The sequence below is a fragment of the Falco cherrug genome, chromosome 4 (genome assembly GCF_023634085.1).
Source record: "Falco cherrug isolate bFalChe1 chromosome 4, bFalChe1.pri, whole genome shotgun sequence".
Taxonomy (NCBI): Eukaryota; Metazoa; Chordata; class Aves; order Falconiformes; family Falconidae; genus Falco; species Falco cherrug.
The window spans coordinates 66347002-66362077 of NC_073700.1; the positions used below are offsets into that span (position 1 = coordinate 66347002).

General features: G+C 39.1%; 1 protein-coding gene across 1 annotated transcript in view; it reads left to right on the plus strand.

Moving 5' to 3' along the window:
- NRP1 (neuropilin 1) overlaps positions 1-15076 on the plus strand; it is a 114747-nt gene that overhangs the window by 69850 nt on the left and 29821 nt on the right. The window contains 2 exon segments of the mRNA XM_055707233.1: positions 10361-10516; positions 13350-13494. Coding sequence (XP_055563208.1) covers positions 10361-10516; positions 13350-13494 — 301 coding nt within the window.

The window sequence follows — 15076 nt, forward strand, 5'->3', positions numbered from 1 at the left end:
AAATAATTTTGTAAATTTATCTTACTTTCACTAGTTGGCTCCAGGAGGGAAAGAAATTAAAACCTTTAAATATGGTTTTAAACTAAACACCACAAGGTTTTTTTTTAAATCACAACATCTTTCTCTTCTACTTTCTTTCACAGGAATTAAAGCCACTCAAAAACTCTGTACAAAATTATTCTCCTCCCTTGTTTTTTCTCCATTCACCAGGTTCACACGTTTGGCACGATTCAAAACATTTGTTATAGTTTGCTGGTCTTTAAACTGCCATCAAGCTAAAAAATCAGTTGCTTGTGCCATTCTGCTTGGTAGGGGAGCTCTCTCCCTGATGACCTGCAGACCCCATGGGGACCGAGGCAGCCTTGCCCACCCAACTACAAGGCACTGCAGCACATCTGCTCCACTGCAGCCAGGACATCCTGCAGTTGTGAAGGAAGGTACCTCAGAAGGAGATTTTTCTGTGTCCAGCAGAAATAAATTAAGCTACAAGACTAGGCAGGTGTCGAACTACAGGTGAAGTAGAGCTCAAGGCTAGAAGTTAAGTGACTAAGGGTAGTGGCTAGAAACACAGCCTTGGGTAGGAACACACAGCTGAGGCATGTTATAATAAGGAGAGTTGTTACTGAGCTAAAGGTCCCTGTTGTCACGGGGCCAGCCCTGGGCTGGAGATGATAGGTGTACTGCTGAGTGCTTTGCAGACAATTGTGCATTCTTATTCACTCTTTCCACACCTGCACAGTAGTATGAAGCTGAGGAGTTCATGAGTCCTATGGGCCCTTCCCCATCTCAGCATCTACGCTGCAGATTTTCTGTTGCTGAGCTATTATTTGCCTCTCTGTCCTTGTATCATCCTCCTTTTCTGTCCCAGTTTAATTCTGTTCTGCCCATTAGATGACATTTTCACAGCAGTAGCAAAATAGGTAAAGTGGAAGGATAAATGAGATTTCTTCCAAGTGGTAAATACTTGCCCTTCAAAAAGCAATTTGCTTCTTCCCACAGAAAAAGAAAAGAAAGAAAAAAAAAAGGAAAAAAAAAAAGTTATATTTCAACAAGGAAATATTTCCATTTTTGCTTTATCTCTGATGTTTTCATTCAAGATTTAAAAAAAACTCTTTTAAAAGGCATCAGAATAAACTCCATAGCTGTCTGATAAACAAAACCTACTAGCAGAGAAAACACAGTTGGCCAAACATTAAGCTGAGGTTCAGTTCCCCTGTTTTCAGGAATAACTGGCTTCTCATAAGAGAAGCGCTGTTTACACATAACTTCCACCAACCAGCTGTACCTGTGTCGTCTGGTCTTTCTCTTCATTGCAGCCTCCTGTGTTGAACACTTCAGGCCAAACTAATTTCTGGTGTTGATCCTCTGAAGCTGCTGAAAATATTGGTTTGCCCTATCACGTATAAAACCAGGACTTACTTTAACAGGTTATATTTAGATTATGGATTATTGTACTACAGACTAAGGTGGCTTTCGGTCTTTAACAGAGACAGAGACCTATTCCATTGCAAATCCTATTAAATTCAAGCTAGGGGCTGAAGGGCTAACATAGCACAAAGTAATTTTAAAATCTTCTTATCAGGCCATAAAAATTAACTGTCCATAGAAGTGTTGCCCCCTTCCATGATAAGCTTAACTAAGAAAATACATCCTGTGTTTATTTTAAAAAGCCACAGCACTTAAAAATCAATGGCTTTGCTCTTTACATAGCTGGATATAGAGCAACTTTTAGAGAGGCAGAGTGGGGTTACGCAAACCAGGCACCATTAGCTGGCCAAAGAAAGCCTGGAAATGAGACCCCCATGGCTGGAGTTTGAACAGGCTTTGTTGAGAGAAGGGCAGAGCTGGAGGCAGCCAATCTCCCTGGTTTGCTTTAGGAGCAGGTGGTGAAGTTTTCTGGGTAATCAACTATCCTGCACCACCCCATCTGCTGTCCCCCTTCCTCCACCAGCACGGGACAAGAGCACCACTCTCAGCAGCAGGTCTCCCAAATCACAGCCTCAGAAGTGAACCAAAGAAAAACCAAAAATTATCTTTGCACGTACAGTCTTTGTCTCTCATTTTTCACCATACATTTACAGTACCCTTACCACCCCATCTAACCTCAGCTACCTGATATTTTTCTAGAAGGCAGCAGAAACTCATATTTTAAAAAAGCAGTGACTTGCTTGGTGACCCAGTAGTAAATTAAAATCATCATACACAATGTGTATGAAATAGAAAATCGAATTTTGGTGCAACAAAACTGACAGTTCCATTTAACAGAGAATAAATGAATGCAGACTCCTGTGGATGAATGACTGATTTAAAGAGACTGTGCCGATTTTCCAAGATGAGAAAGCTGATCACAAGAAAATACATATATTTCTATGTGACACAGGTTATAGACTCATTCCAATTGCCAGTGAAATCAGGCTTAAAAAGTATCAAATCTTAGACACTGGTACTTTTTCCTCATTTTGTTGCTACTGTTTATAGAAAAGCTTGAACTTTCAAAAATATCCAAGTGTAGCAAATTCCAGTGATTTCAGTAGAACTCGCTCTGACCACAGTGATAGCATAGTCAGATCTATCTAAACCATCAAGGCGTGCTGTCTGAGACAGGAGAGTTTAATTCTGCACAGTATATCATCCCATCACTTACCAGCTTCCTACCCAATTAGCGTAGGTATGCTACGAAACAGGAAGAAGCAGAGGTTATTTCTGTGTGTAATTACATGTGTAATATTGTACTTCCATTCAAAATACCAAAATGTATTATAAATCAAGCCCTTCTGCCTGTGCCCTCTGATTTTAACAGTACAGCAGCTGGCAAAAAAATGCTAGAGAAGAACTTTATAGACAACATTCAGCGTTTTCCACCCAAAGCCCTGTTATTCACATGTGAAGCAGCCTGATAGAGAAGCTTTGGCTTACTTGTTTCCCATTGGTGCACTAGTTGCTCAGTACACTTAGGGGGAAAAAAGTCCTACAATGATGTCCTTCTCTCAGAAAAGAGTGGTTCTGCAAGTATTGCTATAGAGTTTCCCTTTTCTATAGTTTCTAACACAAACTGGGGAAGGTTACATTCAAGCTGCACTAAATAGTTGTCTTCATTCCAGATCAGAGGATTAAGCTCAGGTTTAAAATTAAATGTAAATTACAAATAAGTATTCAGAAAACGTTAATTAAAAGTATTACGTTCCTGATTCATTTATTGCTCAGCAAGGGTTCCTAAGTATCTTAGCTGGAGAAAGGGGCCATTCACATTCCTCTTTTCTTGACCAAGTCATTGTACATGTCTTAGGTTATCCATTTGCAAGTTAATGTACTGCCAAAGCAAAGGTTTTCATTTTAAAGAAGTAATATTTCACAGCAAGATATGCTCCTGCAAGATGTAAAACAATCTTTTTCTAAAGCACTGGGAGTTAATCAGCCTTTCTCTTCATTGCTACAGAGAGGGTTTGAATGGCATAAGATGCTGATTACTTAGATCCCAAAGCCTATAGAAATCCCAATACGATTACATTTTCCCCCCTTTGTTATCAGAGTTTATTGTATCTTGCTGTTCAGGTTTTAAGTAGTTTTCAAGTGAAAAAATAAATTAAGAAGAAGGTATTTTCTGAGTCTTCTGAATAACAATCGTGTTACATCAGAGTACCACATGAATGCGTAAGGTGGAGCTTGCAAATGAATAGCAGAAGGATCGTTCCCTATCACTGCATGTGCACTGGATGCATTTCATACAATACAGTGAGCCCATTTCAGGGGAGCATTGCACTGCCCTTGCTTTTAAACTGAAGTCCTTCAAAACTCACACTAAAAATATCACACAGAGCTAATGTGTAGCAGTGGCAGTGCTTTTCCCGGCCTACTTGCAGCATTTCTCTTTCACATTTGATCTTTATAGTTTCCATACTGGAGCGATTTGGTTTGCTGAATTCTGGAAATGTCTCAAGTTGAAATGCTAGTGTATTAACCTGCTGTACTGAGTCTCTTTTGTTTCTCTTTACCAGAGTGCTGCTTGCCAATTTTTACAACTACAGCAGATTTTACTATTCAAACAGAACCAGATGGAACACCAGTTCAAAGAACATGTCAGAATTAAATATTTCTTTTTTAATTAGTTGCTTCTGATTTATGCAAAAAAAAATTAACATAAGAGTGGGAGAATGTGCCATGAATCCAGATGCAACACAGCCCACACAAGCATTATCTTTTCTCTGTCAGAGACACAGAGGCCTTTTCTTTCATTTTTTTCTTGTCTTTTCTTTTTTCCTTCTTGTTTCTGGATTTCATTTTTCTTACACTTTCTGCATCTTTTCTTTCTTGAGCCAGCCTCATAATGATGACTGAGGTTCTTTTATGTTTATCAGTCAGAGTTTTTCATGTTCATCTTAAATTTTCTCTTGTAGAAACTGGCTGATCTGCCTCTCAAAAAATTACTGTACTCAGTACCACAATCCCAGCATAAGTATCTCAATGTGGTAGTGTCCTTTGAGTCTATTTTTTGTTTTCAGTTGGGGGAATCTTTACATTTATGTTTTTTCTGCTGCAGAAAAGGATTTGAGCAGAAGGTGAAGACCGTGAGGAATATTTCCACTGCTAAAGAAAGTTAATTTCCTTTTTTCTGCCAAGCATTCCTATTTCCTTGGCATGAATGTTTGCTCATCCTCTCTTTCACGCTTCCCCATTTTTGCCAAGTCACATAAGCATCAGTTCAGTAAAGCATACTGACTGAGGACAGTTGTTAGCACAGACTAGAAGTTGAGTGTGTGATTAGCTTTCTCTTCTGGGGCTTTTAGGATGTTGCTGTCAAGGTCAATGAGAAAGACTTCAGTGACTCAAGAGAGATCTTACTAGCAGCAATATTTTCTCCTCACATTCTTTATGGAGCTGCCACAAATATCACTCAGATTTTTGCACAAAGATCTGAGATGGTTTACAGCCTTAACTATTTTCACTTAAACCCAGTATGAATATTTACACCCTGCCATTAATCAAGGAGTTGTGCTCTTGTAATGACTACTCATTTCAAGGGCAATGACTTTTGGCAGTAATTTTCCAACCAAATTAATTAGACTATTTTCAGAATTTCTACTAGAGCTTGTACCATTTTTACTTAGCATTATAATCTTCTTTACTTAAAGCTCAATAAATAAAGGAATTAAGTGACAGTTGTGTATACATCATGGGAGTGCATGATTGGTCAAATCAACAGCAACATCTAATAAAAAAGATCAACTCTTACTTAATTAAATATTTGACAGAAGAACAGTGAAGTGTCACAACAGTTAATATGACTCAGAACACTGTATGCTATCTAGGGAAATGACACAGTTCTCTAAAAATATTTACTTTGGTATGTTGTGTCAAGTGATGGATTATACAGCTTTTCAAGCCACAAGAGATGCCCACAACAAAAAGCTTCCTGTTGTTAATCAAACTCCAGCACTTTGTCTTTTATTTTCTCAGGCTGTTGAACAGACCTACAGTAGGAGTGTTAAAAGCTGGTAAAACTGCTCCCTTGCTACATCTCCCTTAATGACTGTATTTTATTTAGCAAGGCAGATTTTCATTGCAAAAATAAGGTTTTCCATACTATGACATGTTTATGTATGACAACAGGAAGCACCAGTATTAATTTCAGTTCATGTATGTTTTATGTTATTCTTTATCCAGCAGTTTGCTAAGATTTGCTACATGATACATGTACAGAGCTAAATGTTATTCCCTTTCCTTCTCCTTAACTGCTCTCTAGCAAAATGCGTATGCCACTGCTTTCATATCTGTGTCTTAACAATGTGTCACCCACTCACATTTTTTGGAGACAGTAAGACAGCAGTAAAAATATTTTTCCTGGATGCTTAAAAATATTGCAGAATAAATAGAGAGGAAGTAATTCATATGTAGAAACAACTAGTGTCTTGCAACATGTTCTTGTGGCAAAGAATTTTAGAAGTAGGAACAACTGGGGCTTTTTTCACATGAACATTCTGTCCTGGAAAAAAAATACACACTTGAGATGTTCCTCACTTCTGGTAAGTTAGGGGCCCATTCCTGTAGGGAAGTCTGCTCCCAGTCTTGTAGTTATGAGTAAAGGCAGTCACATTGCAGCACAGGCAGTTATCAAAGGCTGTGTTTTTGGATAAGGCCCTAAGGCATCATTTTCCAAGATAGATATGCTTTTTAATCTGAATGAAAGTGAACAAAATTTGAAAAAAAGAACTAGCAACATGCTGCAGTTAGTCAAAGCTGAAACTCTGGTAATGGAAATGAAATGTCAAGATTTCAGATTTGGAGACAGCTGCCTATCTCGGATCACAGCCATACAGCATGCAATAACTTATAAAATCGCTTGCATCCTCTAAAACAAATACCAGATGTTTGTTTATCATATGTGCAGAAAGTTAAATGTCAAATCATTGCAAGGAAATGCATTTGATGTTCATCTTCAAAAGTACTGTATTTCATCACCACCTCTCTCCACAGTTCATTTTAACGTGAAACATAAGTTCTTGAAACAAAAAGGACAAAAAGGCCGAAACAAAAGGCTAGTCATTAAAGATTTGTATTACTATCTCAGCTGGAGGAGACTGGATCTGAGGAAAATGGGTTACCTCTGGTCATGTTAACACTTGGAGACCTCTGTGGGGAGGACATACTAGTTGACTGGAACTTACACAGGCAGTTGGACTCTATAAGCATAAGCCTCCAAAATTCATAAGAATTCCTATCTGTTTGGGGACACAGCTGTACTACAACTACAGCCCTCTGCAGTGATTCCTCTGGATAACATGGTACAGAAGAGTTCTGTCTTACCACAGCTACATTTTGGTACCTTCAGGTTCCATTTGTTAATAGCAGTTGATATGGTTTAACTCATATGTTGAGCTAAATGCTGAGCAGTCCCTGTGGCATTTAGAATGCGTATTTTATGCACACTTTTGCATTTTACAGAAAGCAAAGTTTTAAAAGACTTTGGAAAGAAAACAAAATACATCACAAAGTGATTAATGCAGGTGAGCTTAGCAGCCTGCTAAAATGTGTCATGCAGTTTCCAAGGTAGTCTTCTACATAATTTACTTTTATCACCTTACGTAGAGAAGAAGATTGGTACATGTAGAGCTTAATTTACAAACATATTTAGGTACTGCAGCAGGGTGCTCGGTGTTGCAGTTCTGTTTGTATGCACCTGGAGAGGAGTGGTTCCTCTCCAGAGGCCACTGCAGAGAACTGTCAAAGGGAGGAAAATGCCGAAAGCTCTACCTTTCTCCTGGACCTCTGCGCTGACACAGTTAGTACTAAAACTTCCAACCCCTCTGCTCCTTTGCTGCTTAGCCCCACATTTCTTGATTTCTCTGCTGCTTTCTCACTAAACACTGACAGGGAAAGGTTATTCCTTTTTCCTCTATCAGCTTGTGAGCAAACAGCCCTTGGCATGCAGCAGGTCTGGGCTTACAGTTCGCCTTTGCAAGGTGTTTAAAGCTGTGGCACACAGCTGAACACTTGAGCCCTCAGCCTCTGGGTGCCCCAGGAGAGGACTGCTGTTGACATAGTTCCAGTTTTCAAGAAGCACGTAAAGATTTGCCAATCCAGAGATAGCACATCAAGGTGAAGAGATGCTCTCCCTAACAAGAGATGCCTCCCTCCTCCCGTACTGCATTAGACAGTTACTAGAGCCGGGAGCGCTAACGAGGTTGCCTCTTCCCTACCTATAGGCAATAAATTAGAGCTCTTCTCAGAGCCTCTGCCTCTCCCAGTGAGCTGTTAACTTCTGGCAGGAGAATTTCTGCCTGCCTCTTGAATACTGCCGGGGTTTAGGCATGAAGGTAGGTGTCTATATCCTTTGTGTGTTTAAGACTTAGTTCTGGGCAGTGGAATAGATGCATATTCCATTCCCCAAGTGTTAAGGGAGCGTATTAAATACCAGCATTTGGGACTAAGAAAAATTTGGAGGCCCAACGTTCTTTGATGGGGCAAGCCTGAGTCACCTGAACGGTCAGTGACTGGTAGTTGTAACTGTTAGCTCAGGCATCAACTACTCAAACCTTCCCCTAAACCCCTGATATTAAATTTTAACTTGGCTTCAAATACCTAGAACTCTTGTAATAGGCCATTGCTTGACTTTATTCACAATGAAGTACTTACTGTATATTAAAAAGCCCCTACTAGAATAATTTCAAATCAGTTGGAACGGTACAGGCTTGGGACCCTAATCATTTCAAAACTGAAGAGCTGTTTCAAATTGTAAGAGAAGCAGATCATTTAAATAACTTAGCTCTGCACTCCCTCAGACTTCCAGATTTTCAAGTGCACTTCAGCCTGGAAGTGAATGTGGTATTGGACACAACTCAGTGCAGCACACTTTACAATCAGCAGAGTACAGTTTGGAGAGCATTTGAAGTTAAGCTGAGATTGCTCAGCGCAATGATGCCCAGATTCCCCCATTAACTTTCAGATTGCAACAATCTAACATCTGAGACTCTCCAGTTACTTTAAATCACTTGATTGTTTTTGTAAGGTGGTGCTGGGATATGGGGTTTTTTTAAGACTGAATTTTTTATCACGACAAAACAAAATGTTGCACTATTTCACCCCTAAAGACAAGGGCTAAAATGTGACATATAGACTTTACCAGCCTTAAAAACTGGGGCAGGGGAAGGGGCTTCACCCTGAAAGCTGGTTCTATCTGTCACACACAAGGCCGCTATTCTTGTGTTGAAAGACTAAAAAAATGCCTTGCATATGACACGGGCACTGAGAGAGCAGCCAGTCTATCCTCAATAGCACTTCCTTCAGCCTTTTGAGAGAATGCAGAGCATGTTGATTTAACTGCTCCAGTGCCTTTGGATATATGACATACATCCAGGAAGAAGGATGCCTGTGGGACACAGGGGACATATATTCTGCATCCTGCATACTTTGGAAATAATGAAAAAGCCTGAGATGGTCATGGGACATTCACTTGAGAAGGGTTAATTCAACCTATTATTATCCTACTGAAGTCTGGACAACTGAAGTTTAGAGGTATAAATTAGTCTGATTAATATTTTGTGAATAGTGTAATTTTATATTGAACTTAAATTATTTACTTTAGGAAACAAAGAGAAGGTTCTAGCTGCAGAGAAAAAGGGTGATGAGTTTGATTTTAATTGGCCTGTTGTTATGGTTAAAGAAGGCTGTAAGGAAATGGCAGGCATTTCAAAGCTGTGGTCACCAACCTGTCTGTGAGAAAGTTTTGTGCCTAGTTTCAGCTGTTTGGCAGTTGGACTTGTCCACTGGGACAAAGGTTTCTTTTGCCAGCAGAGTTGACTTGAGTAACTGCACTCCTGCACCCCACATCATCCTCCCAGCTATGCCTGTGCATCTTCTGTGCTGCCACATGATGAACTGGTTTAGGATACAGATCTGGATGACAAATAAATAACCTGGTGTGTGTGTGTGTGTGTGTGTTTAACTTAAATCACTTGTCCATTTGGTTGCAAAGTAGCTTCATGAGAGAAAGAGAAAGAGAGAATGAGTGAAAAAGAGGGAAGGCCTCTAACACATTCATGTGCATACCCTAGCATTCATTTCTCCAGCAAGTTCAAAATGTCAGTATTTTCTAATGATTAAAGTTTACTACATTAGACAGTTGGAACAGAATTATTGCACTTCTGCTAATGCTTCTTTCTCTTTTCTTCAATACATCATATGGTACAAGGAACTCATTTGCCTTTTTCCCAACAAAATCACATGGTGACTCATAATTGTCTCATGACTAACTAATGCACCACAGGATTCTTTTCTCCTCTTCTGTTCACAAGTGATGAGCTCCTGGGTTTTAGCCGAATTCTTGTTATCATTTCCTAAATGTGCAACTTTGATATTGTACTATTAAATTTCATCCCATTCCTAATACTGCAGTCCTCAGGGCCATTCAGTTCTCGCTGCATGACTCTCTTTTGTATTGACAATGCCTTGCAGCTTTGTGTCCTTAGCGAATTTCATTAGCATCTATGCAAGGTAGTTAATGAAAGTATTAAGTAAGATTGTTCATCAGAGTGGTCCTTGAGGAACTTCTCTAGTAACTTCTCTGCAGTCTGGTGGTTCCCACTCCCACTGACAGGGTCTTTGGTTCCTCTTCCACAGAGGAAAGATAATTATCTGGCATCTGAATAGCCCTCCTGGCTAATTAGGCAAATATCTCCTGTGATGACACTGTTTACAAAAGAAGAGATTATGGCTATGTTATTATCAACAATATGTTACAATTTCCTTTATTTAAAATTCTTATTATCTTTGTAAAATATCTTGAGGATGGAGAGGGTGTGATTTCTGCAGTGTTGTCATGCTCTGAACTGATTGTCCTCATGTCCCAATTCATTCATTACAACAGGTAGATTTAGGCCTTCTCCGCTTTGTTTCTGGAATTGGAACCCAAGGAGCCATCTCAAAAGAAACAAAGAAAGAATATTATCTGAAAACGTATCGTGTAGATGTCAGCTCCAACGGAGAGGACTGGATTACACTGAAGGAGGGAAACAAGCCTGTTGTAAGTCTTTTCTCTTTTACCTCTCTTTGGCCAAGAAATAGGCTGTTGAACTATTTAGTTACTACCAGTTGTTAAGAAAAGAGGACTAAGGTATCACAGGTTTAATCAGGTTGATTAGGGTTAACAATATCCCAAATCTGAAAAATAGCTATTGTCTTAGTAGTAATGGGCCACAGAAATTGTTTATTCAAAGCCTAGACCATCTGAAAATACTGCAAGGTGCTGCCCTGTCTGTTGTACCCACCGTAATTTGACTGATTTGTGTCTTTTCCATGGAGTATGCTGCTGTTTTTCAGTTTGCCAGGTATTTTCTATGTGAGCTTGAGAAAAACATGGGAATCTTTAAAAAATATGTAGGTCCCTTATCTGCACTGAAACTCTGGATAACAGTGTGTCAGCACCTCAGCTCCCCATGCATACCCTGCTGTCTTGCAGGAGTGCTAGCAAGTGATTAGTAGTTTGTTAGACTTCCAAGCATCTCAGTGATGGGGGTCATGCAGACAGATAATTAGGCACATCTTTCCATCCTTATAGATTTTTATCACCTTTCCATTTATCAGCAGATTTGCTCTCCGTGACCTCTCAATGAAACAGCTTCAGACACTCATAAGAAAAATCTTCATTATCCACTACCATGAGCATAAAGCTCGTTACTGAGGAGTCAGTTCTGCTCCAGCTCTCACACGAGTAGTCCCAGTGAGGCTGTGCCTCCCTTCTCACCTTGCTTAGGATGTGCCTGGGAGCAGCATCCCCAGAGGCTGCCAAAAGCTGATGCAACTGGAATGGTTTTGTGGTACCTCCCTTCAAAATACCTTTTTTGTTCCCCTTCTGTGAAGACCGAAAAGAGCAATGCAATATTAAACTCTATCAGTGTAACCATATCTAGCTTTAAATGTTTGGTTACTGGTTTGTCCCTGATTCATCTGGGAGTGCTGTGCCAAGTCCACTACATTTATCTAATCAAAATGGTAGCTGTGTTGCAGGCCTACATCTTTCTTCTTTGAGGCACTTTGTAAAACAATAAAAAATGAATTCTGAAAGCTTCTTTTTGACAGGTATTATGCTGGTTTTACAGAGAAGGGACTTTAGAAGGTCAAATGCCACAATGTGGACACTGTATAATGATGTATAAAGGTACAATAACTGACTTGCATAAAGTCACAAGAGGAGACAATGCAGTGGCTGTTATGAGACACAGGGTTTCCTGACTCTGGTTCCCATACCAGAACAAATACCTCTTTCAAAATCAGACTATGCCTGATTTTCATTACCAGCTTCAATTTGTAAACTCTCCAAGAGCATACTTTATGTAAGTTTCTCCTGTACGTGCTGTCCTTAACTAGTGAGAAGACTTCCGAAACCTGTGTTATCAGTTCAAAGAGTTTATAAAAAAATCAGGTGTCTAAAATGGCAATATTTTGCTGTTGATCAGGACAAGAAAAAACTATGCACCAGTCTCCCTATGGTATCTTCATGCAAATGAAAAGTTAAGGAGCCTGGGCTACTGAAGGAACAACAAAAGCAGGCTGCCACACATCTCTTCAAGGCAGCATCACACAAGTGCTGCGCTAACCACATATAAGAAGCTGTGTACTTTTAAGAAAAGAATATTTTCCCTGTCAGGTGCAGACCTTGAGAAAACTGCAGCAGGCCCTCCCAGAATAAAAAAACATTGCTGAAGAGAACTGTAGCTCCATTTAAAATATCTTGCTAGATATGAAACCCCTATACCAAATTACTTGAGATAGAACTGAGCCTGATCAGTTGACAGCTGTGCGCTGCTGGCCTCTGCTCCAAATCAGTGCAGTTATTGCAAGTCGCAAACAGGAAAGTAGACAGTGTGTGGAAGAAATGGGAGAATCTCCCATAAAAGGAGAGGGGTTTGCATCCATGGAAAACAACAGGAAACTGGTCCTCTCTATGTGAGGAAGAAGCAGGAAGCTGAATCACCTTCTTTGGACTAGAACATTGCAAGGTTTCGGCTCTGCTAGGAAGGAGCGCGTCTGCAGGATCCTCAACATGAAAGCACATCACAAACCTGTCCCTTCTTGTGGAAGTCTCATTGTTCATCTAATTTGACTGTTAGCCTCAGGGGACGCAGAGAAAATCTTAGAGCCTGCTACATAGATTTTAAATAGACTTCCACCTCAGTATGCAAGGACAAAGAAAGTCTGAGTACTTGTTTAAAAGGATTTTAAAACTTCAAGATAACAAAGCAAGGTTTGCACTATACACTCTGCAAAACTCTTAAGCCCAAGGACAGCAAAATAAATGTTTTTATTCTTACTCCATATATAATTTTTATTTATACAAACCTTTAATTTTGGCCTGAGGTTCTGTAGCTTTTTGCATCATCTACGAGTGTACAAGGAATAAAATTGCCCTAGTGGGGCATTGAGGGATTCTCCCAGGACAATGGCAGTCCATGCCTGACAAAGATCAGTGTATGTCATTCCTGCATATAGATCTGGGCATTAGGAGGACTTCAAAAGAGGCAGGGAGTGGACCCTTGTTGCACTCAGGTAAGCTCCTGATATCAAGGTAGTCCTGACTTCTCCTGGCCTGCTCTTATGGTGTGTTGTGGCACTCTGCAGGTGGCAAGTATTTTTTAGCTTCCTAAAAATACTCTTTTTTCCTCTCCAAGGAAAGCTTATCTGTCTGCAAAAACTGAGTTAGGAGTTTAATGTAATCATTCCCCATGCAAGTCTTTTGTCTCATCCCCCCCACCCCCAAAATAATGCTGGTTAGATCGTAACTATCTGTAAAATACAGAATTATGAACACCATTTAAGAGAAAGCCTAACAAATATATCCTTTTTCTTTCCACACAAAGGTGTTTCAAGGGAATAGCAATCCCACCGAGGTTGTTTACAGACCTTTTGCCAAACCAGTTTTAACACGGTTTGTGCGAATTAGACCTGTGTCTTGGGAAAATGGAGTATCATTAAGATTTGAAGTTTATGGCTGCAAGATAACAGGTAAGTCTTGGGAAGGATTTTAAAACCAAGGGAATTTATTGTGTCTGTGCTGTGAGTTTTATTTTTGTGAGTGAACTGCATCTTCACTATTTCCACTGTGGTCTGTATGTAGAAATTTTTAAAAAAAAGGCAAAAAAAAACCAGCAAAAACACACCAACATAAAGAAAACAAAACACGACAACCCAAACATTCAGTGTTATCTGACTGTTGTTCTGCCATTATCTTTTAGGTGTTTGGCTTTAAGAAGCGGGGAAAAAATAAGATTTAATGACTTTTCTTGCAATTACTTTACAGCTCCATGTAAAATACCTGAGACACACAGATATTTTGCAAATTTCCATCCCGTTTTTCCTTCCTAACCCTCCAGTCCCTCTCTCTCATGCCTGCTATTTGTAGGTAGTTCTCAGCAGGCTTCCCAAGGAACAAATATACATAACTAGGTTTAAAAGCATTGCAAAACACATAGATTTGAAGCCTATTCAAGCAACTAAACATACATAGTCAGGTTCCCGCTAGTGATCAGTATTGGATTGTAACTCCTTTATATTACACAGTTAACTACTAAAATAACTGTCCAAAGTGCTTTCTGAAGTAACAGGAAAAGGCATTCATTATCATCAAAATACTGTCTTGGAAACCAAAAAAACAACCAACAGGCACAAGCAGGAATTTTTTTAGAAGTCTTTTTACTTCTAGTTTTAGGATTTCTACAATTCCTACAAAATGGAGGCTTTTTATATGTAAAGTAAAAATACAACTTCATAGATTAAAGAAAATATGAATTATTTAATATTTTTCATAAAGCTGATTTTTCAAAAAAATATCTTGTGTCATTTTATAGCACTTAACACAGTTCATTGGCACTCATTTTTAATAGTTCTAGGGATATCTTTTTTTCCTCTTAAGGTATTTCCTTAGTGTTGAAAGTATTTCTTAGGACTTGTTTCCATACAACAGGAAAACAAGATTACTGATTACTATGTAATAGAATTCCAGGCCTTCTATGAGATCTTTTCAGATTAGATGAAGGTAATGTCAGCAGAACTGCTATTACATTCTATATTTGGAAATTTTCATTCCTTGTTATCAGCATCTTCTAATTAATATTTATCTGAGTTCATAAAAGAAGCAACTATTTAGCTTCTGTGTCATTTGGAAAAGCCTGAGAGACCAAAGAAATACAACAGGAAAATCTCAAGTACAGCAATAAATCATATTTCACAGAATGTATAAAAGTTTTCCATTTACAATGTCACCAAAATTAAGTAATCTGCCACCAGGTTTTGGCTGGTTTTGGAAGTTTTCTCTAGGGGAATATTCATAAATTGAGATGTGACCCTGCATTCTTTGCCTTAGCATGAAAAATAGAAAACGAGAATAGAATAGGATTTTCTGATCCTTTTGGTTCCCATCAAGCCAGAAATACTTGTGGTATTTTGGTACTTCCTGCCAAAACTAGGATGTGCAAGTCTGAACAAATGAAAATTATATACAAATCCAAAGATATTATTTGGGATATAAGAAAGAAAGAAGTAATTGCTTATGATAGTTGAAATGACTGATGTGTCCTGTTTCTGTTTC